The sequence below is a fragment of the Phaenicophaeus curvirostris genome, chromosome 5 (assembly GCF_032191515.1).
Source record: "Phaenicophaeus curvirostris isolate KB17595 chromosome 5, BPBGC_Pcur_1.0, whole genome shotgun sequence".
Lineage (NCBI taxonomy): Eukaryota > Metazoa > Chordata > Aves > Cuculiformes > Cuculidae > Phaenicophaeus > Phaenicophaeus curvirostris.
The window spans coordinates 10387568-10412200 of NC_091396.1; the positions used below are offsets into that span (position 1 = coordinate 10387568).

At 36.6% G+C, this 24633-nt stretch overlaps 1 protein-coding gene across 5 annotated transcripts in view; it reads left to right on the forward strand.

Annotated features, from left to right (window-relative positions):
* The window catches only part of PPFIBP2 (PPFIA binding protein 2), a 104000-nt gene that overhangs the window by 30859 nt on the left and 48508 nt on the right, over positions 1–24633 (forward strand). For 4 of the 5 annotated variants that reach the window (XM_069857520.1, XM_069857522.1, XM_069857521.1 and 1 more), the window contains exons 3-4: positions 2727–2941; positions 21217–21306. In XM_069857520.1, coding sequence (XP_069713621.1) covers positions 2727–2941; positions 21217–21306 — 305 coding nt within the window. Of the gene's footprint in view, positions 1–2726; positions 2942–12591; positions 13102–21216; positions 21307–24633 lie in introns of those variants that run through there. The other variant, XM_069857523.1, reaches the window with a different exon arrangement.

Here is a 24633-nt window from a genome sequence, read left to right on the forward strand (position 1 = left end):
GGTAGCTACCAAAGCTGATTATGAAATGACTGTCTGTTTTTCTGGTGTGAAAAATACTTCCTAAGCAAAAGAACAGAAAAATTTAGCATGGGATTTTCCAAAAGAGTGAGAAAACTAGCTTAAATGGCCTCATGTCCACAATAACCAAGGAAGCCACATCTTTAAAAGTGGCATCAATGCTACTTAAGAAGGCAATGTCGGATTTCCATTTGTGTATGTGTCTCTTTTAGAAAGTAAGTAGTGAGCCACTCGGGATGAATGAAAAGATTTATGTGGTTATATGATCCAAATGACTCTTACATAATTTGGAAATCTGCTATTTTTAGTTGCTAGAGCTTAATATTAATCTGTATTAGGAAGTATATAAACAGAAAATCTGAGTTGGCATAAGTAGCTAAGATACAGAAATACAGAAGAAAAAAATCTTTTAGTGGTTAGAATATTGAAATTCAGCAAAACAGTTAGCTGATCCTCTTGTCAAAAGGAAGTAGCTCAGGAAGAGAAGGTTGATTTATGAGGTGAAGTTGGCTTGTGCCAAGAAGAAACTTTATCTTGGACGTGGTCTTAGCCAGAAATTAAGATGAGATCTCACCCTTGAGGCATTAAAATAAACTCATAAGCAGCGGAAGTCAACAGGAACAAACAGGGAATATTCTTAGTTTGAAAAGAGGTTAAGACTATGTGAAATATATTAAATAAGAGTGATGCTTTGAAAAAAATAAAATCCATACTACTAAGCCACACAAAATGTTAGAATTTTCTAGGGATTGCTTTAGCATTGTTTAAAACAGTGAAATAAAAAGGAAAAAAAAACCACATAAATAGTACAGTAGAATTCAAACCACGCTTTTTTTTTATGAAGATAATTATCTGTCAGACTTCTTTGTGTTATTAAAACAGTGGTTGAAGAAGACCTGGTCAGTAGTGTTTACAATTTTCCCAAAAGCTTTGAGTAAAGTGGTCACAAAATGAGAGAAAAATATTGGCTTGCATAAAAAGTTGATTGAGATGGGAAACAATATTAGGATTAAATTTTAACCTAAGCTGGAACTTCAGTTAAAAGCTAATCTAGGCGCAGAAAGCATTTCAATGCACTAGAATCTAGAGCGTCAGTGTATTCATGAGTTGTCTTTAGGTATTAGTTGTATATTGGGTTACATGTAAAATGAACTATTGGGTTAAAACATAATTTTTAATGTCCGAATCATGATAGATAAATAACAACAGCAGGCAAACTAACATTGATTACTGCAAAGTAGCATGCTTTCAAGAATAAAATTTGAATTACTTAAAGATCTGCTCAGAGAAAAAAAAAAAGCCTTAGCAAATAATTTTCAAAGGGCTAGTGAAGATTTCTGTTCATTTCATAATGAATGGCCTCAAACTCCACCAGGGGACATTTAGGCTGAACATTAGGAAAAAATTTTTCACAGAAAGGGTCATTGGGCACTGGAACAGGCTACCCAGGGAGGTGGTTGAGTCACCTTCCCTGGAGGTGTTTAGGCACAGGTAGACAAGGCGCTGAGGGGCATGGTTTAGTGTTTGATAGGAATGGTTGGACTCGATGATCCGGTGGGTCTCTTCCAACCTGGTTATTCTATGATTCTATAACTAAGATGTAAATGATGTTAAACAGAGGAGTAACATGAAGAGTAGTATTGATTTTGTTATAGACCCCTCGTGTAGATCAATGATACAGCCTCCTAAGGAATACTACATGCTATGTGAATCGAAAATACACCTGTAAATTATGTTACAAAATCAAAGGATTGAGAGGACTAGAATACAAATGATCAAAAACCTAAAAAAAATCATCCATGAAGTCAAATAAAGGTGGAAAATGTGATTGCTTATGCCAGAGAGGACACGAGTGAAGACATGTAACATGAGTACAATCCATTATGTACATGAGGCAATGAATTCTCAATAAACTCTAAAAAGTAGAGCGAATAGAAGTTTTCCATCTGACTGGTTATTAAAGAAGCATAGGGACATTAAATGAAATCAAGGTCTGAAATTCAGGACAGAGAAAAGATAGCTCATTTTAGTGTGCATCTCATTCAAATGCAAAGACTTGCAGATACTGGAATTTGTATTATTTAAATTCTTCCATTGAGTGAGATGTTTGTTGCTGTGCTTATTGTTCTTGAGAAAATAATACTGATGCTGGAGGGAGGTACTGGAATTTAGAGAGCTTTTTCTAAATTGGAGATATAGTAAAATTTTATTAGCTGTTTTTATTGCTGAATGGGTTTTGTTCACTGTGAGATCGTTTTAAACCTGCTCAAGGTCACATATTTTTCTAGTTCTGGTAACACAATCTATTTTCATCTAAGTTTCTTGTCAAGGACTGCATCAATCTTTCTTACATTGCTTAACAGTCCTCTGTGGGGACTATGTAGCCAAGAAGTTAGTGACATCTCATGGTAACCGCAGAAAATTGCAGGTGATTTGTAGTAAGGTTTTGACATTCCTGTTTAACAGACATTGCAAATGTTTTCTAGGTCAAAATTCTTTTTTAATATGCTTGTGCGTACCAATCACATTTAATTCTCCAGTGTTCCTTACTTATCTGTAAACTTACTCAAGTATTTGTAGACATGAAATACCAATACTTGTCAATTAGCATATGAAGTCCAAATGGCATAGCGTGTAGTACCTAAAAAATTGTTTTGTAAGTAACAAAAATATAACGTTATTGTCTCTCCTGTTTTTACTTGTTTTAGGTACAAAAACAGCTACAGAATATGCTAATGGTGGTTATGATATTGTGTCACCTGCTCCATCAGTGTACTTGGGCACATTTCAAATTTTACATCTCCTGGAAGATCTAAAGATGGCATTGGAAATGCTGGAAGATCCTCAAGAGAAAGAAGCACTGCGAAATCAAATTCCAGGGGCCACAGCAATGTGTATACGGGAGTGGTTTGAAGAGAATCTGGTGAGTAGTTATTTATAGCTTTTCCATTTTGTCCACATTTGTTCAAGTGTTTTGATACTTCAATTATTTTTATAATAACTGAAATCTGTGTACTTAGAGAACTGCAGGCAATCATAGAAAGTGGAGGACATTACCAATTTATGTGCTGATTAGTAAAGCAATGCAGATATAGGAGTATAAAAAGTATAAGAAAATACCTTCTTATGTCCTTGGTAAAAGAAAAGTTAGTAAAAATTAATTACCTTTCCTTCAGGTTTTTTGTTTGGGTTTGGTTCGTCCTTTACTAGACATAACTAGTTATAAACCTGTTTGTTATAAAACTTCTACATTTTCAAACCACCAGTTCAGAATGTGGTGAACATTCTAAAAACAGAAGTCTGTTAAAATAGATGTAGAAAAAACATGGATGATTCTCCTTTTTCCTTGCTGCATTTTCTTTTACCTCAAGTGTCAGTACTATGACTCTCCAAAATATCTTGTACGCCATATGCTGTTGGTAAACACAGTAAAGCTCTAGTTTATGAATGCCAGATATTCATATTGGGATAGATGGGGAATAAACATTTGACTTTATTGGAAAAGATTGAGGCTTACCAGGTAAGAAGCAGATCTTCAGACAGAACCTAAAAGAAGGGACACATTGGATGTAAAGGAAGAGAAGCAGCAGGTCCTGCTGCAACACTCATCTTCACCAAGCCTGCTATTGCAAGTGAATGGTGGTTTCCTAAAGAGTAAAAGCTAGCTATTACTTTCCCAACTTCAGAAAAGTTTTCTAGAGTAATAGGTTTTCTTCTGGCTTTGTCAATGCACATGACTGTTATGTAACTATGTCTGTAGCTTCTGGTTTGCTGTTTATTATCTTCTTTATCTGCCTTGTGTCTATAATAACCTAAAGTTGTTTGAAAGGCAGCTGCATTTGCCTGAACCTGTTAACTGCTGGTTTGTTGGCATTCTCCATGCAGTGCAGGTGTATGGCTGGAAAGTCCTGTTTGGGACTGTATGAGAGAAAGCAACAAGAATTTCGTAACAACTTTGAAAGCAAATATGGAGGCAATGTTTAATTTGAATTTACAGTATTACATTTTAAGTCCAGATCTTCAGGCCAGCAATTACTGAATTCCTTCTTTAGCAGAAAATTTAATGCTTTCTTAAACCTTTGCAATAGCTAAAAGATACTTTTAATGTATAAAACACAAAGGTTTTCAGAGTTGTTCACAGTAAAGTTGGCCTGTGGTAGAATCACAGGACGGTTTGAGTTGGAAGGGACCTTAAAGATCATCCAGTTCTGACCCCCCTTCCATGGGCAGGGATACCTCCCACTGGTTCAGGGGCTCCAAGCCCCATCCTGCCTGGCCTTGAACACCTCCAGGGATGGGGCAGCCACAGCTTCCCTGAGCAACCTGTACCAGTGCCTCACCACCCTCATAGTGAAGAATTTCCTCCTGATGTCTAATCTACATCTCTCTCCTCCAATTTGAAGCCATTCCTCATCATCCTATTGTTGGGCTTGTGGCCTGGGATCTGTGAACACATCAGTTTCTTGAGTCTAGCGGGCATTGTAATTGTGCTGTCAGTGCTTTAAGATAGATGATATAGGTTTGACAAAGCTAGCACTGAATTTAGAAAGGTGATTACTCTGTCTCATAGAATGAAGATTTAATATTTGCTCTGACAGCACCAATCTTTTGACAAAGATAAAATGGAATAAAGCATCATTAATTACAGATTTTTGACTCTTTACAAACTGTATTACAATTTTTTTGCCTCAGAGTGAATGCCTGGGATGTTTTACGTGCTTTATGACTGTAAATTCTTTCAACTTAAAAGCACAACAGAAGGACCTAAGGATTATCACGGAGAATTCATATGAAACAATAATGTCCATTTTGTGTGTAGTTTCAATGCTGCTTGGTAAATATTTTAGTATTGCATGTGACCACATGACATATCACAAAGCAGGTAGTAATTTCAGCATTAAAAATTAACTGCTGCAGTAACAACTGGCTGTATTTGACTCTGTGAGCTATAAGAGAATGTATTTAGTTACAGTTTCATTCCATAGCTCTAAATGGACTTCTACACTGCTATTTGTTTTCTTTTTTCATTCGATATATCTTTATGGCAACCTTTTCTAAGTAAAGAGGAACCTTAGTGGTCTTAACAGTGGTCCTAAAATTATTATAAGTATGAGTAAAAGCCTCATTTCCAGGATCACAAAATATCATCTTTTTTTCCAGTGGAACATTTATTGCTAAAGCAAGCCATTTCACCATGTAGCTTTATATACTGGCCCTCAAAATATTGATTCTTGAAAACTCATTAGTATTTTCCTGATTATGCTATTTCTCAGAAGCTTAATTCTCAAAATATTTCTAAATGTTCTACATTTGAAGAAATAGGAAGAGGAGAGGAACAGAAGAAATAGTAGAGGAATGTGTGGAATTTGTTAAACTGATGTTATTTGCCTTATGATTTATGCTGTGCATAATCTCATGTCATGCACTCCGTAGTGGTAAAACCAGGCACAATTCTTGAGTTTTGATTAGCGTTTGCTTATGATTAACCTTAGAAGAGATTATTTCCACTGCGTGTTAAAAGCAATACATTTTTTCCCCAGTGTCTTCACAGACACATGGATTAAAACAGTAAACCCCAGTTCAGAATTCTGACATGGTGGACTTTGTGAAGTTTTAAAATTGCTTTAAAGTTTTATTTTAAGCATGTTGTTAAAGTGCTCTGCTGAAACATAATCACTGGTCTCTATATTTCACTTGTGTCGAAGATACATTTTACAGTCTGTGCAAAACGGGGGCAGAATATGACTGCAGTGCAGGGCACTTATAATGCATGTTTTCAGGTATATTTAAAAGCATGAGTAGAATTTGTCAGCAACAGCTGAATGGGAAAATAATACATTTTAAAAAATGCCAGTTAAAGCAAGTGTATTTATCTGCTGGTAGCTTTGACTGTGGGACTCAACTGTTGAGAGTCATGATGGAGCTATATATAGCTGAATCTTCCCGTTGCCAACTGGTATTAACACATGTTAAATTGAAAATGGACCAGTAGAGCCTGCTCGGGACAGTGTAGAAAAGCCGTCATTCTGTAAACATTCATGTTTATTTTTGCCAACTTTAAACATGAGGTGGTTATGCTTTCTGAGCTGTAGTCAGAGTTGAAAGTTGTATGACTTCTGCTGCGCTCCAGCTCCTTTTCAATGAGTTGATGATGCAAGGAAGCCCTGAACTGGAAGATCTGGTCCCCTCAGAGTTCCCCAAGCGTGTTAGAGCAATTCACAGCACGTAAGAAACAAGAGAAGTGTCCTTCATGTGTGTAGCTATTTATGAATACTAGAGAGTGCCTTGGAGCCGAGGGAGGGGGGTGTACACAGCTTGCATGGAATTTCTCTAAACCAGGACTAATTTTCTTATAATGTCATAAGGGGCCGCTTTGGGTGTCAGCCCTGTCATCTCTGACTGTGACTGCTCGCTCTAGTACCTGTCAGCAGAGGTAGGAAAGTCTTTTCTGCATGAAGAACTAATAGAAGCCTAAAATAGCTTTGCAATGAGTATGGCTGCTTTAGATCTTCTTAAAATGACACGGTGAGATTAGTTTTTGGCATTTTCTTTCACCCTTGTAATGGTCAGCAGTGCTTAACAGAGTCACCTTTAAACTACGAGGACCAGGAGTGATTAAACAGAATTGTGTTATGGACTTAGGCTTAGGGTACTGATGGATTTAAGGTGATATTCCTGTTGCAATAGCAGGGCCTGTTATCTTTATATGTTAATTTTTCCTAGATTTCAAAGTAGGCCACTATTGTGGGGGCAACCCTCATCTGCCTGGCCTATCCACATCTTTAGGAAATAGAGGACTACTCTGTATGAAGCCATAATTGTATACAGCAATTGCACGTTCACCTTTAAGTGATGAATATGATTTATTCAGTTCCATTTATCTGAGACTCTTTCATCTGTTGGCTTTGGTGCCTTCCTTTGAACTGAGTGGCTGAATATTAACATTAGTTTGTCTTTCCTTTTTTTGTCTAATATTATGCATGGTGTCCCTTTTTCATTTCACGTTGTGGTCTGTCACTAGAATTTCCAGCTGCCTTGTCTTTTCTCTGATTCAAATATGATACAGAGTATTAAGTTAACAAACATTCATGTATAAATGTAACTGCTCTGAAGTATCTGCTTTTTTTAGTATAGCTAGAGGAAACATCAGAAAATGTTTTCCGTAAAGTATTTAAGAGAGGGATTGGTGAGAAAGAAATATTTAATTAAATAATAGTGCTAACAGATAAGGTATAAAGTTACTGGTTATGTAAAGAAGCTGGGGGCAAAATTTTCTTTTTAAAAGTCCTGTATTGTTTTGGAGGTATTGCTTGAATGTTGAAGAAAGGGAATAAGTTTAAGTATTTCTTTATATAAGCTTTGTTCAGAGTTCACAGAATTTGTATAGATTGACCTATCTCATTTAATAAATGTTATCAGCTATGACAAACACAGCAATAATATAATTCACAACAAAATTATTTCATTCTTTTTTAGAATAGTATGGTAAGAATAGTGGCAAACAAACCTGTATTTAGTTGAAGTGCAGATAAGTATATTTTCAAGTTTTGTGATCTTCCAAAAATGGGAACAAATTATACTTATTTTAGATAGTGTACAACGTGTTAGTATGCTGCTCTTCTTCATAAGTAGATAAACATGTGATTTATTTCCTGAAATAATGAAATGCTTTGTATATTCCTTATCAGAAATAAGGACTTTTGAAGTTTGTCTGCAGCTTATTCTTTTTTTGGGGGAGTAGTTTACCATTTTTTCCATCCTGAAATTTAAAAGAGAAAATCTGGTGTGTCTCATAGTAAGTAGAGGCAAAATGTTACCTGGTAACATTACCAGGTAATTTATGTATGTGTAAATACTTGGTAAATATTCTGTTTAAAATGTTTCATATACTGATTTACTGCATATTTAGTAATTTCAGCAGTGCTTTGAAACCTTTCAGACTGAAAACTAAACCTGAATTATTGTAATATATTTACATTCTACCACACAACGTATTTCTTTAAATACTTTCTTTACATATCAGTGTACTCTTTTCTTGCCTACAGCAACTTGGGGTGGTGGGGGTGTCCACAGTGATTTTCTTGTTCTGTTAACTAGAAAACGTTTTTTAGCTTTTATGCAAAAACATAGTACTCAAGTTTCTTACAATCTACATTTTCTTCTAAATAAGTCTCATGCAAAAAGTTATCGCTCTTCTAGAACTTCAGCTAGGAAAAGTATTTTGGTATATGGCAAGGAATGTTTGAAACCACCAAGAATGTGCAAATGCCTGTGGATGAATTAATGAAAAGTAACTTCATTTAAGTATTAGTAATATATTCTTTATGCAAGCAAAAGGAAGAGAGCTAGTTACTTGAGCAGTTATCAGAAAGGACATATTAGTGCTAGAGATATGAGATATCATACAGCCTGCAGATGGGAATGACTCCAAAGATGTCAGCACCTGTTTGAAGCATTACCTCCCCTCCACTGCCAATATGTAATAAAGATGAGAGTTAACCATGCTGTCTTTGAACTAATAGCCATCTGAGTCTGATTATTTCTGAAATACAGATTTTAATCAAAGAATTAAGCCATTTGGAGTTGATGCATTTTATGTTTAGAAAGTATTATTTGATCATATATATGCATAATATTCTTTCTAGTCTGTTTCCCAGGATACTTGTTTTTTTGGTTTTTTTTTTTTAAATATCACATGTAGAGCAAATGTGTTTATATGCAAAATGCCATATTTTTTTTCTTTCATTTTATGAGTTTCATCTTTCTGTGTTACTTAGGCATTGTGAGTTCATCATGATTAAGACTCTAAGACAAATTATCTTGCTGTAAATCCTTATTCTAGATTTGTGAAACCATTCCTCACCATGTAAAAATTGTTCCTTCCTCTATTGTCTTCTGCAAAATTGGCCTGAATTTCTTTTTATATAACTATTCCTGTGCAGGCGTATCCTCATATTCTTTCTTTCTTTAGTCTGAATCACTTGCATTTTCTGCAGGATGAGAATGACAGGTGTGTGAATTGGCATGCAGAGGAAATTTTTCCATTTTAAAATCTGGCCTTAATCCCTTTGTGTCCAAAGCAGCCCAAGTGCTAGGGTTGGGAAGAGCATAAAGTAGGAAAGCATAAACTAGGAAAAGTTGATACTAATGCTTGGGAATGAGTAAATTTTTATTGCATGTCTATACTCACCTAGACTCTCCTGATGAGGCTGGAAGAAAAACATAGTTGGCCCTTTTGGTTCTTAGCTTAAAAGGGCAAGTGGATGTTCTGTTAGTGTTTTCAGAGGTTGATGGATCTTGAAACCAAAATGATCTAAAAGTTATTGCTGAAAAGGAAGAGAGGTGCTATGTTCTAGGGACATGGACCTGATGAAGGCTGAAGAACTTATGCTTTGCTTCCTATTCTCTTGCTTTCTAACCTCCCAGTCAATGCAGTGCCAATACAAAAACACTATTCACAGTTTGCATTTGTGCTGCTCTAAAAGATCACCAAAACATGGGGTTTAGCACTAATTTAACTGAATACAAACTGAAATTTATAAAATAACAGTAAAAAATATAATTTTGTAATGTTCAGAGGGCCTCAGCTGGGTGGGAGGAAGAGAGACAGTGATAGAAAAGCAAACAAGTCTGTGCTCCCCAGCTTCAGTGTTGATAGGAGATGAGGGAATACACCAGCCAGTCTGTCCCTCCAAAGTTCTGAGAGGATCTGTGGATGTTTTCTTGCCTCTTCATAGGTCTAGAATGGAGGGACATGAGAAGCGTAACTGATTTTTTTAAACCATTCTGTTACTTTCAGTTTCAAAGCTGTTACAGCATGTCTGTTTACTGTCTGAAAAAGATTTAAAATCTTGTTTGAAATATTTGACATTGACTAATAAAGTAATGCGCTGTTTGTCTGAGGGGTTTTTATGAGCTATGCATCTCGATGATCCTTGTTGGGTCCCTTAAAGCTCAGGATAATCTATGATTCACTTAGCTAGCACCTTTGCTGTTCTGCAAATGGAGTTTTTAGTTCTACCAACAGTGGCAGTAGTCAGCAGTTTTCTATGAAAAGACAGAATTGGCAAAGAAATCTTTCTGTGTTTTCATACACCTTGCAGAGTATATAAATTTTGTTAATTTTAAACATTTCAGTATTTCAGTGCCCTACTTTGCATTTATTTTGCAGTGATATGTGTTTTTATTTATTTTTGAGATGGCACTCTAGAAAATAAACAGTTTCTGAGGGAAGGAAGTTATAGCTAGATCATTCTCTCCCTATGGGGTAAAACTTTGAGGGTGGTGGTACTACCCCTTCTATAGTGGGGGGGGGTGTGTGTGTGCTTTTTACTTCTGCGTTGAACTAGAAGTTAGTAGCTCAATGAAGAGCTACACACAGACATGGACTTCTTAAAATAAGAAAGAAAAACCAAAACACTGGTAACTTGATGAAGCAGTCCTCAGATTGCAATGTATTTTCCTTATTTTCATGCTACCCAGAGAAACTAACCTGTTTTTCCAGTGAAACAGAAAAGCATTCTAAGCAAATCTGAGGCCGTTGATTTGCATTCAGCTAGTGTCTGAAACTCTTTCAGGACAAAGCTCAAGCAGGATGTAAAGTTCAGCATGCAGGTAACAGGCTAAAAGTGAACATGTGACAGTCTGGAATGTGTGTTGTCAACATTTGTGGCTGATAAGATGCAGAAAATTCAGGCAGGTCTACCTTTTAATCAGGAAGACTGACTAACAGAATCAAGAGGCCTTTGCTTGAAATCCAGGACGAATGACAAGGCAGAAATAAGGTATGTTTGTTGGTTTAAATACTTTTGAGAGGAGAAATGGATATTTGCCTCGCTGCAGATGCTACTCTGAGGCACTAGTAAGTGAAATAGTATAGTTTTCCTGTACTTTTTTAAAACAGAAACCAAAATCATTATGAGGTTACACGTAGTGGAATGTTTTGGGAGAGGTATGTTTTCTCCTTCCTCAAGTAAGCCTAAATGAGAGTCTTAAAGCCGACGTTTTGAAATGGAAGAAATGTGGAACTTGAGGCTCTGTGGTGGTGGTGGTGCTATGGGATATGCAATACTTTGAGATAAAGTTTGATGTATTTGCTGTTCTCCATGATTAGGTAACTAGTTTTCTGGGGGAATATGCCTTAAGCTGTAGGGAGTTCTTGTTTTAATGTCAAGAGAACCCCTATTCGGTCTTCAGTTTCTCAGCCATGACAGTGCACTCTATTAAGTGCATGTTTTTGTGGTTTTTTTTTAATACACCACTGGCAACCTACTAAAGCTTTTGCCAGATGGTGTGAGCTATTTGCAAAACAGCTGCTCTAATCAGCTTTAAGATAACATAAAACTTGTGTAATCAGTGTAACGTAAGTACATTCTATATGCAGAGCACCCCAAGTACTCCTAAGATCTGTCTTGTTGCTTGGATCACCTCTGGAAACTGATAGTTCTTTTATCTTGTCACATTTACTGGGGATTTTAGGTATCCCAGCACCTACAGGAAACTCGCAGCACTAACTTTAAAAAAAAATTGTAATTTTCTTGTCACATGACTTTAAGTAACAGCAGGTAATAAATATGAAGAAAACTGGAAGCATAGGTCTATATCCTTCCCTCTTACTTTGTGTCATGGAAGATTCTAATAAGAGGTCTTTCTGGTCAAATGGATCACAAATAGTTGAAATAAGAAAACCCCACAACCCCTGCAGAAACTCATCTATTTGTGAATCCACAGTTTGCAGTGTGGGTAGATGGCTGGGTGAGACAGGTCCCTGTAAGAACTGCTTTTCAGGGTATTATACAGCTTCAGACTTTTGAGTTCTTTGTATAAATCATTAGTATGATGGGCAAGTTTAACACTGGCTCTTCCAAATTGCCATTGTGCTTCGCCTTAAGGGCAGAAGTGAGTTTGGCTGTAGAAACTGAATAAAATAGGGAAAAAGTAAAAGTTCTGAGATCATCCCAAAAATCCCATGGGGACAGCTGCATTTTGATCTTAAAAGGCATTACCCAAGCAGTTGTTGTCCTTGTGTGAAGAAGGATCAGTTGCCCAGTTTAAGGCCAAAGCCACCTTTAGCTAGTGGGAGATAGAACACTGGAAACTGGAGTTCATTGGGGAAAAATTAGAACATAATCATAACTACTCTGTGGAGGCACTAGAGGACACCACAGTAACAGGCAACACTTTCAAACTTCCCTTCTTGCCAGAACACTGCATTCATATGCATTTATCTTGATTTTGCAAGTTTAAAAATTTGCCATGCTGTGATGCTTCAGCAGGAGCAGGCAAAATTCTTATAAAGGGTATCATCATTTTTTGTTAAAATAGAAAATTGCTTCTTCGGCAGTAGCAGTATTTATGGGATAATTAACTTATCCACAGGATCGTCCTTGAATTCTTCCTCTTTAATAATGCCTTTTGACACTACAGGCAAGTAATTCAAAGAGCAGAATGTACTTTTAGGTTTAGACTGAGCCTGAAATAAACTAAGAAGGCTGAGTAGTGTTACGATAAACAGGGAGTAAAACAGAGACAGGAAATAGGGGGTCTTTGGTAATGAATTCCAGCCACTCTTGAAACAGAAAGCCAGAGAAGGCATTACTTGAAAATGGTTTCTCAGTGACAGCTTAATAATTTTTAGCTTGTTATTCAACATTCAAAGGGAACAGTTTCTGTTCTATTCTTGAAACATCCTTTTTTTTAAAGATCATTTAGTAAGTTATGTTTTTGACGTTTTTGGAGTTACATTGTTCTTGTTGCTAACTAATCTGCTGTTTAAAAAAAACCAGATGTTTGGAGGAGAGTCTGAAGTTTATACAGTTGTGTGTTATATATACATCTGTGAGACGCATTTGGGATAAGACTGTGGGACAGAGGCAGAAGATTTAGCTTAAAATGTGAACCGGCTTTCAAGGTTTTAGAAATAAAGGGTTGAAAGGGGAAGAAGTCGCAGCTATATCCTGTAGAACAAAGCAGTGCGCTTGCTTCCAAAAGTTTCTTTTAACACTGGGAATGTGACTGCTGAGATGGGCCCAAAGGATGGATGGTGAGATTGATATTTACAAGCACTTCTCGTGGCTAAAGAGGGTAAGTGATTTGCTGGGCTTTGTTTTCTCTTTGTAAATGCACTTTAGCAAATCTTGGTCAGAATTTTCAGCTTTGTGTGAGGAAACGTATTGAGTGCCTCAGGCATAAAATATTGTAATTTTCTTCATGAGAAATGAGTTAAAGATGTTTCTTTGTGGAGGAGGAGGAAGCTTAGGGAAGGGGGAGAGAATCAGCTGTCTTTGTCTTTAAAAATGAAATTCTAGGATTAAACTTTGAACAAATGGCATTATAATCTAGCAAGTGCTCGTGCTTTCCTGAGATTGTAATACAACAAAGCACATCCTCATGGGAATGTATGGCAAAAAGGAGAATAAGTTGTTTACCATATTATGCTTTAAAATGACAAATTATTTGCACTCCTTCACTTAATCAGTTCTTCACCAGGGTAACTGTATGAGACCATTTAGGATGCCTTTGTTTTGGATGAAAATGGTGGCACTTTTTTCCTGTACAAATTACTCTGTTAAAATTATGTTTTTTAAAGATAGTGCTAATAAATATCTAATTTTATGATGAACTGTTTGAACATGAATTAACTGCATAAGATTGGGTTTGTCTTCTATAAAAGAAAAAAGATTTCTGCTATTGTTACCTTGTAAAAATCACTTTGGTTTTGCCACCTTTTAGATTTTTTTAGGCCTCTAAGTATTTATCTTTTAGTATTTGAAAAATCCATTAATGGGATATGAATAGATACTTCACCAGTGTACTGTTTATTTACAATATTAATTTGTGTCATATAAGCAGCGCATCTTCTTGTTATACTTAAAATATGTTTTAACCTATCTGTACTTTTCTTGCAAATTCTACACATACCATTTATGTTAGTGCTCCTGTATTGCACTGAATTAAAAATACACATGTGCATACACTCTATTTTTTTTACTAGTTGCATAACTAAATGTAAGTAAATACATAAAATGTGATTAGGATCTTTAGTGTGTTTAGTTTCTTAAATGAATGTAAAATACTCATTATATAATGTCAGTCTTTAATAAAATATTGAGAATCTTGAAGTTAATTTACAAAATATTTACATCAGGTTCTGGAAACTTTTACACTTCTCAAGTGTGGATGGGGAAGGGATTAAATGGAGAGTGAGTGGGATAGTGAAGGAGAAGAGACAACAGTAAGTAGCAGTTGCTAACTTTATTATTCATTTAACCTGTACTGTGTGCAGGTAAAGCTAAGTAACTCCTTAGTGTTTTTTGAGATCACATGTTAATTTGTTATTGAAATGAGATTTTGAATAAGGTATGCCTGCCACCTCTGATTGCTGGCTTAAATTTAATTTCTAAGAAGGTAGGTTTGCTAACAGAAGTTTAAGGTGTGGTGTTAACAGGTTGAATGGCATTTGGGATACACTGAGAATGATAACATAATGAGAAAGGGATCAAGAAATAGCTTCAGTGAAGAAAGTCCCACACTGAAGTGTTCACAGATTTGGAGGGGTTAACAAAGGGTGGTTTGGGGATGATTTTCGAGCACTATGTTCGGAAAGCATGCTGCATTCAAACGTAGCACAGGCTTTTACTGAAATTAATAAGGCTGTTACTGTGGTTGTGTGTAATTCCTTTTATGTCGGATACATAAAGGGGAAGAGAAACGCTGCTGGTTTTACTTGCAAGCTCTTTAAGGGGGTGAGCACATGTGGGGGAAGTGAGGAGAACTGAAAATGATCTTGCATTGTTCCCAGGAGAACCTAAGCAGTCTGCTCTCAAATTCCTTTGACAAGTGATATAAAAAAAAAAAAGTTAAAACAAACTAAGTTGCTTGTTTAATTCTTATGTTCAAGAATCCTAATGTCACATGTCTGGCATTAGCTCTGATAACACATGAAATTTCAGGCCCTGCAATCATAAACTGTTGCTCTTTGGTTGATAACGAAAGTATGAGTACTCTCCAGAGAAACAAATGACACTTAACAGAAAATAATTGCAACAGACTTCTATAAACCCTTGGTGAAGTATGCTAAAACTGGCTCCAATTTCATAATTTGCAACCATCACTTCAGAAACCAGGATTATTTTGGTGTTGCAGTTGGTTGGTTAAGCTGGACTTGCATGATATCTGCAGTTTTGACTGGGTTAGGGCAGCAAACAAATGTGAATATCGTGAGATCCAGGCAGGCAAAATGACAGATGCATCTGAAAGTAACAGTTGTTTAGAACAGAGGATCTGGTTTTAAGCAATAGTCTTGTAACCTAACGTGTATAGTAGCCATATGGAACAGCAGCAGCGTGGAAGCAATGCTTAGGTTGAGTGGATGTAAGGTGCCACCACACTTCAGCTCTTTTGCTAGTACTTTTGCTCGTAATAAATTTTGCAGTAGTATTCCTCACGAGAGAAACAACTTTCCCTTTTCTTACCTAATATCAGAAAGACAAAACTCTGTAGTGGGTACACCTATACTGTACTGAAAGGGGCCTGCAAGAAAGCGGGGGAGGGACTTTTTACAAGGGCATGGGGTGATAGGACAAGGGAGAATGGACTTAAAGTGGAAGAGGGAACATTTAGATTAGATATTAGGAAGAAGTTTTTCATTATAAGGGTGATGAGACAGTGGAAGATGTTGCCCAGGGAAGTTGTGGATGTCCTCTCCCTGGAAGTATTCAAGGCCAGGTTAGGTTTGATGGGTCCTTGAGCAGCCTGGTCTGGTGGGAGGTGTCCCTGCCCATGGAACTGGATGATCTTTAAGGTCTCTTTCAACCCAAACCATTCTGTGAAGTTCTTGAGTAGTTCTCATAAAGTAGTCGATGTGCAGTTTGTAGGAAGTGTTTTGCAGTTTACTGATGTTGGGTTCTTTCATGCCATTCTTTCAAATATGTCACTGTTAAAAGTTTCTGTTGCAAGCTAAGGAACCTGAGACAACCTTCGTTACCTGAAGCTGGTAGTGACTCATCTTTAGAAAACATTCTTTGGTCATGCCATGTGATACAGTTAGAGGGTTCACATACAATTTCATTTGTTGTCCTGTTGCTTTATTCATATCTTTCCATCTGGCCTTAATTGGAAAACACCAATTCCAAATAAAAATGGCACAATCACGTTTTGGGGATACTTAGATGCCACAGAGAGGTGTAAGTATAATTACAAATCATTAACAAGCATCTCAAACATAAATGCTGATATTTACTACAAATAGTATTACGGGTTCTCTAAGGACATTGTAAATTAATGGAGCTTTTTGAGCTGCAGTAGACGAATTTCAGCAAAATGGAAAGTCTCTTGCCTCTGGGAAACTTAGTCCAGTGGTAAAGTGTCTTCTTTTGAAAATTAGGTGCATTCATATGAAGTGGAGGCATCTGATGACACTTGTAGCTTGCTTTAGGCTTTACTTTCGAAGTGCGTGCAGCACGGAGCTGATGGATGACCTGATATATGTTTACATTATTCTTATGCTTTTCTTCCCTTTCTTCTGGATACTATTCATACTAGCAAGAGGCAGGAAAATCAAACCCATGCTATAGCCATTAAGCTCATGATACTGCGGATGAGTCTTAAGGCTTCTGGAAGGATATCTTCCTTTAAGTAATCTAACTTTCTGGAGGAGAAAATATGTATTAGTATTAGGAAAAATTATCCAGATAAATTATAAAAATTTGGTCAGAATTATTTTAATTTAAGCACTACAAAAAAATTACTTAACTCTGTCTTTGCTTAATTTCAGACTATATGCTGTTAGCTTTTCCAGAATGACTACCACTTTTATTTAGACAACAAAGAGCAGTGGTAAACAGAAAATCCTGTTGTTGCTTTATTAATTGCCTTCAGATGAAAGGCAGGAATTACAGATCCAGAAATCATGCTCCAGCTTTATCCTCCTCCTACAAGTACACTGAGTGAATGTACAGATATTCAGATGGGTGTGTATCTGAGGTAGTACTAACATGCCAAGAGATTAAATTTCTATTACATCCGTAGTCAGATACCAAAATTAAAATGTTTACCATGGAGGCTACTCACTCATCACTACACAATAGCTACTACTGTGACTCATAACATCATCTGACCCAGAAGAGTAATAAAGAGATGGAAAGTCTGTGGTCTTCTAAATATTATCAACTTTTAATAGGCTATAGTGTAAATTTTCTTGTATTGAAATATAATACTACGGTCTGTGTGCTGCTAATAGTTTAGGGGAAATCTGACTGTGTGAACTCTGCTCACTACACTCCTTGTTTCCAGCTTCTAAACTGCAACAAAAGACAATACCTCAAGCATGTCCCTAATCTTCCCTATTAATGCAAGTATTATAGTTGCCACAGGCATCTTATTCAATTGTCAGTCGAACTGAAGTTGATTCATGTGACTGAACGAGCAGAAAGCAGGGTTATGACGTAAACTGTCTTCTAAAAGAGACAGGTGACTTGTTGAAAAAGCTTACAAATCACCACTATAACTGACTGCCAGACTCACCACCCAGCTTCTCCCTGCTCCACAGCCCAATATAAGATCCATGTTATTAGTAAACAAATTTCTGTGTAACAGGTTGCTGATGAACTTTAGAAGTTGGTAATTTTTTTGCTTTAAAATTAACTGTTGGAGGTTCTTTGACCTGAAACTGAAACAGCATACCAAGAGACCATAAACTGGCTTGTATTCAATGTTATTACATTGTATGTGTGCTTGCGTTAAGTTGCTTACTTTTATAGCCTATCAAGAATCAGCTAGAAATTCTATTACAGAAGCCTCTGAACAGAACATCCGTACAGAAGTACTATACAATGGTTGTCATTCTGCTTTGTCAATAAAGGCTGCATTCTGAATTGTTTCCTATTAAAATAACATGCAAGAAAACTAACATGCTATGCTTACTGCGATCTGAGAAGGGTGTTAAAAATTAAGGTAACTAACTTGGTTGATCAAGCATTTCTTCTCTTTCTTGCCATGACCTGTTATATTTTTGCTGAGTGTCCCAATTTTAATTTAAAGCTGTTGAATCATACTCTGAATTCTGATTTTTTTCGTGTCATAGGTTTCATAGGTTTTGGAGGAATACTTAGGCTTTTTTTTTTTTTTTTTTTTGGAAAAGGACTCTGTAATGACTTGATCATGCAAGTGATACTTAGTCAGGTTTCTAATATTATGCCTGAGTTAGAGTTCAGAGCACATTCCAGCAAGATATTCATCCATTAAAGCTGAAGAAGAAGCTGAAGCAGAAGATGCAATGAAAAGCGGGTTTTTTGGGTTTTTTTTTCCTAGATCTGGGAGAAACAGTTGATTAGGAATTGTTTGAGAAAACATTTCAAGTTAATACCTGGTGCAATCCAACAAGCATTAAACTATATCCAAAATCTCTATGGAGACAGGTGCCTCAAGACACAGCTTTGCAGCTCCCTTAGGAAAATCTTTGTCATATACACTTAAATTTTCATCTGTAGTGGTACTACCATCAAGGTAGTTTCAACCACCTTGCCTTAGCATACCTTTCTTTCTACTTTGTTAGCATGTGTTATCATAAACTTTTTTAAGTTTTATGCAATTTCTCTCATTCTTTCATTACAAGAAATATAATTAACATGTTTAGCTTATAATTTGTGGAGGCTAGGTAATGATTTTAAGGGTTTTAATTCTGCATCTTCCGAAATAACATCTTTGTGGAAAATCTTGGTGATTCTGACTCTTGTTCATGTGGTTGCAAGTCTAGTGTTTATTATTTGTGAGCTTTTACACCAGCCTGAGTGGTCTGTAGTTTTGTGGCTTTAGTGGTAGTGGTCATAAATTCATTTGCTGTGGATACATGTGATATCTAACTATAGTTGCTCAGTTTCTTCCCAGTACTGAATTTCACAACTGCAGAATGCACTTCAACCATGCACAGATGGCCCAGGTTCATATTACTTTGTTTCATCTTGTCTTTATGCATGCCACGAAGATTTCCCAAGTCTTAAACAACTGCTGTGTGTCAGTCAGCCACTTTTATTTAGCAGGTCATTTTCTCTCTACTGTACTATCCTGTACTTATCTGAGCACTCTCTAGCAGATCTGTCGGCAGGTTTGATTACACCCCTTTTCTATTCACATTGGTGAGATTTACTGGATTTTACCTGGGTATTGAGTATTGGACTTCCAGACGAGGATATTTAACAGTCACTCAGTGCAGCAGACATCATTGGAAGCAATATATTTGGTAAATGTGAGTGTAGTAAAATATCTTATTTGTGATTTGATGTTGAACTAATTCTTAATTACTGAATATATGAAATGTTGAACTGTTTTGCGTTCATGACAGATTGGTTATATGAGAGTGTATTGCAATAACTTAACTCAGTGTGCCTGTAAGACCAGGGGGGCAGTGACTACGTAAATGGTCACAGGTATATTTCTTAAGACTAGCATAGGAAAATAGCAAATGGTGGCAACAGAAAGGGTACAAAGTCTACCTGAATAGAATATCTTCATCACTAGCTTTTGTTGTTAAGAGAATCTTTTCCTACATAGCAGTGTGCTGTTCTACCCTGAATACTTGATGTTCTAGATGCAGGAAAGTCTCCCCTACTGCTGTGTGTGAGCCAGAAACACACTGGGCCTGTGGGCTCTCCACTGAGAAAGCTCATTTAATGGTATGTAGTGGAGTTTTAACCTTAACGGAAACCTAGGAGCCAAGGTTAAAGATTTTGAATTCTGAAGTACGGTATAAGGCTTTGCTCTGCAAGCGGAGTAACCCAGGCAGGATGGCTGGCAGTACGACTGAGGATGTAAAGCTGAGGTCAAAGGATTATCTAGGAAGAAATACAGCTATTCATGTTGTTTACTTATAAGGATTCTTTATTTCCATTTTAGTACTATAAAAGTTAATAAGGAATGAACTTTAAGACTACAAGGACTGACCAACTTTCAACACAAAGGGCCTAAGTTGAGGGTGTGTGTTTTATAAACACAGTGAGGGCTTGGGCTCAGGGAGGATAGGTGGTATTTCTTAATATAAGGAGGAGCAAAGCTCAGAAAAATGCCATACTTATATCTACTTCAGCACTTTATTGCTTGAAAAGTGTCTTTTGTTTGGATAAATATTTTATTTCTCGATTTTCATTAATTAACACCATGTTTATTTTCATCACCTATTTTACTTTTGGGCCTGTAGTCCTCAGTGGAGATCAAGAAGCAATGAATATATTTAATATTAAAAAAAAAATCCTATTCACAAGTATCAAGTTGAAAAAGAAAGGACAGCTGAGGGAGGAGGATTTTAATTATATTGATGTCATTGTACAAGCAATTATAAATGAGTAGTAAGCGGCTGACTAGTGCAGTTGAAGGGGACTTGGTGAAGTTGGATTCTTGTGTTGGCTGAAAAGCCAGCCAGTGTTTTATTCCTCAGCAGCAATGCATTGCCTGCAATGGAGCTGGGAAAATGAACCAAGGGCTCATGTTCCTTTCAATGCTTTAAGCAAACTGCTCCATTCCCACAGTTACACAATGTTTTGGAATGCAGGATGAAGCTACAGGACTCTTCTGAACTTTTTAAAATAAATATGCAGATTATTATTTTTATTTTAGTTGTGTATCTGGAGTATTGAAACTCAGAGGTAATGGGTTATAATAGTTAGGAACAGGCCATGCTTTAGAAGGCCTTTCTCCTTAGAGACATATAGAAATCTATAAGTGGTTACATAGAGTAGTTCCTGGTAAGAATTTGCTAATTTAAATAATTTGTTAATTGCTAATAAAAAATTTATGTTTTTGTTTCATTAATTTCTAGGTTAATACATATGGCAATTTTTACCATTTAAAAATAAACACCAGGAATCTTTGACTTTGGCAAAAGACTAATGAGACCAGATATTTCAAATTAAATGTTTATTATCTTGATAAGATGTCATTTCCCAATGAAATTATAATTTGTTAGAAAATATCAAATCTATTCCTGTACTGTTTTTCATTGCTGGAAATGAGGAAAATATTCAAAATCCAGCTAAAAAAAGGTACATGCAAAAGGTTTCATGCATGAAATAAACAGGTTGGTTTGTAGATGCATTTTGCATGTTTTCTGTGTTACAGCCACTCAATATATATCAATTTTTATTAATTAATGCTTGAAATTTTAATATTAACTGTAAAAAATTCTCACAGCACTTTTTTTTCCCCCAGTCGCAGGTGAATCATCATTCATCTAATAATGAAACCTATCAGGAAAGACTGGCACGATTAGAAGGTGATAAAGAGTCTCTCATACTGCAGGTATGTCTGAAAAAGAACGTTGTTTATGTAGTTGCTACTCCATGAATAAAAGCTGAAGTGACAGAGTATTTTCTGTTAAACGTTGTTGGCAGATCACCAAATAGAACTGATACTTAATCAGGAATTAATTTATAATTTGTATAATCCATTTGACTGGTTTTATGGTGGTGTAACTGGTTAGAGGAGAGGGGAGTAACAGCAGTAACAGGGAGAATGCCTGCTTGTATATTGTACCAAAGTTGCTTTACATCATCAAAATGCTTAAGGGGGAGGTAAAGGGGAAAAAGAATATTTGACAGTAAAATGAATGCCTAAGTTTTTCCAGGTTTCCTGTTTCTCAGTTTACCAAGACTTTTTAAAACAGATCCCCTGTCCCGTATAAGTTTTCCTGCTGCAGAAAACACATTGTACAACTTATAATAAAAAAAAGTAATTCTTTTTGTATGGATATTTTTATTATTACTAAAGGGCACTTTACATGTTTTTTAAAACTGAAGCTGGGGATTGTCTAAATAGTCTTTTTATATAGTTTCTCTTTATGCTTACAAAAGCATATTATAAACATAGATAGATAGATAATTCAAACATTACCTAACTATACTGGATAGGTGTTCTCCCTACTTTCAGTTACCAGCTTCTGTAAGCATGTTTTATCTTGTATGTTCTGATCACGCTTGTGTTAATTTAATGAGCAGAATTCTCAGTGCTGTTGTTAAATAAAAAAATAAACGATTTGGGAGAGACAAGCTTAGGCTTGGTTTACTCTTTTCATTATGCTTAAACTAAAATTGCTATTTCCAAATTTAGAAAAGGAAAAAATTTAAAAGTCCTAGGGAAAACCAAAGTTCTGGTTGGAATTTAAGTGTTCAAGTGCATGCTGCGGATTTTCTTTTTCGTGAGAGGTAATCAGGTCAGAGGAGATATCACCACAGATATTTATTAGAACACTATTTATTAATCAAGTGGTTATTAACTGTAGCGTTTTGATTCTATTAATAATAGCAAACAACTTTTCACACAGCACATCCACTTCTCACACAATTCACTTGGACACATGCGTAACTCAAAATTAGAGTAACACTCAGGAGCCCAAACCCAGCTGTTTACTCAGAAGCAGAGGGTTGTACTGATGCATTTGTGGCTTTGTCCCTGAAGGCCTCCTTTTTTATATCACATGCGTAATCTTTGTCTGCATATAGCAGCCACTATTGTCTTGGATGTGATTCATGCTATACAGCCAAGTTTTGATGCTCATGCGTGCTGTTAGGTTTATAGAGATTCAGCAGAACCTTGGTGTTCAAAGTGTATCAGCTCTTCTGGATATAACAGGACTGCTAGTCACCTGTGCTTATAAGCTCCTGGAGATTGTTCTGGGCTACTGCTCAGCATGTACTTTTTCTGTCTTTGCCTTGCTGACTTTTAGTAACAGTTTCTTCATGCAAAAAAAAAGGTACCTATTGAGTGCTGCCAGCCAAACTCACAAAGAAAGGATTTCTATGACATGGTCTGGAGACCTGCATTGAGTTTTTCTCAAAAGCAACATAGCCAAATCAGATGTAGAAATTGCTTTTCTTTTGCCTTTTACCCCCACCAAATCTGAAGGCTTCATCAATCACTGCACAGTATTATAGTAGAACTCAAAAAATCTGAGGCAAATAAAATAGATGAAAACCGCAGTCTGATAGATGAACATCATCAACACCAACATAAAAGTTCCAAGATGGAGCTGAGGTTAGAACCTAGTTTACATCAGCATTTTCTATCGAGGCAGTCAAATATGAGTAATATAGGAAAGTCCCATGCTGAGGTAACACAGGCCTGAGGGAGACTGCTGGTACAAACCTGGCTCCTGGTGTGACCATTGCCATGAAGGATGAGGAGGTGATGGGCAACGGAGCGTGTCTGTTCTGTAGCTCATGTCGCATTGTGCCAGTGACTGTGGTCTGTAGCTGAAATCTATAGGGAATACGAGGCTGGGACCACTCAGTCTTGCATCACACTTTCTGCAGAAGAAGCAGATACAAGGCACCTTGTAGTGGGCACAGGCAGTGCCCGGTGTCTCTGCCCACCAAGGCTGAGTTAAACAGTGCATCCTGAAACCTGCTTCCACTCTTCAGTCTGTAGTGGAAGCTGGAAATGCTGCATCATCTGAGATACCTTTCCATAGCTCAATATCTGTGTATAGGAGCTAATGTATTTCTTTAGGTGTTCATGTTCTTTTTTTCACAAAGATGTTTTAAATCCCCATACCAGTTGATTTTTAGCTAATTGTTCAATAAGTTTTACTTTTATAGATATTTACAGAAATATATTATCTATGGGCTGACTGTCGTGGGTGTTGCACTAATAAAGCAAGACAGACTTGCCAGCAGAGCATGTGCTGGAGTTATGTTTTGTGTGCAGCCTACTGATTCCCTGAAGAGTCTGGCAGATGTGGTCCTGAGAGCAGAGGGGAAAGTATGACCTCAAAGTGGCTAATGTGCCTCAGCCTAACTACTGGAACATCTAATACTTGCTTCTAAAGCTGCTAAAGTTTTAGTAAATTCCTTTGCAGGTCATGTTTAACATAAAGAGTTTTCCTTACAGGTCACAATGCTAGTTGGAACATAACCCAACCCTTTCAGTAGAGCTTGTTTTCTTTCTCTGGAAGATGCATCAGGCTGAAGGAAAGGATTGAAAGGATTGACTTTGTTTCTTCTTGTTTCTGACCTCACAAGGCGGGGGTTTTTTTTTGTGTGCCATCATTCATTTAATGGGAGCAAAATGAAAATGTACACATGAAACAGGCTTCCCTGGAGTGGGAGGGATGTTCTTCCCCTGCCCCAGCTTGGATGTGTCTCCCTGCCATCTGCATACAGCCACTGCTTCCTATCATCTCTCATCCTGCATTCATCTGTAGTCTACCCTACAAGCAACTAATTTAAAGGAAAAACAAAACAAATCAAATTGTTCTCTTCTTTTCTTTTTCTATGTTCCTTTCCCATGCATGCTTGTCATTATGTTTACAGATCACTCACCCCTCCTGCAACTTTCCTGAAGTTAACTCAATTGTTCATTGATTGGGTTTTAGAAAGGCTTTGTAGCAGGTACATCTTAAAAGTTTCACTTCCACATACTGTACTTTCTTTTTATTTTGTTTTTAAATAAAGGTGTTGCAGGGTTGGATATGAGAGCATAGATAGGTTTTTGTTAATGCATTTTATTCAATCTGGAGTTTAAACACCTAAGGTTGCTTTTTTTGTTTGAGATATCATTTTTCTAGTATAATCAAGGCTTTCTTATAAATAGTAAAAATGAATATGCAGACTGTATGCATGCTTAACATAG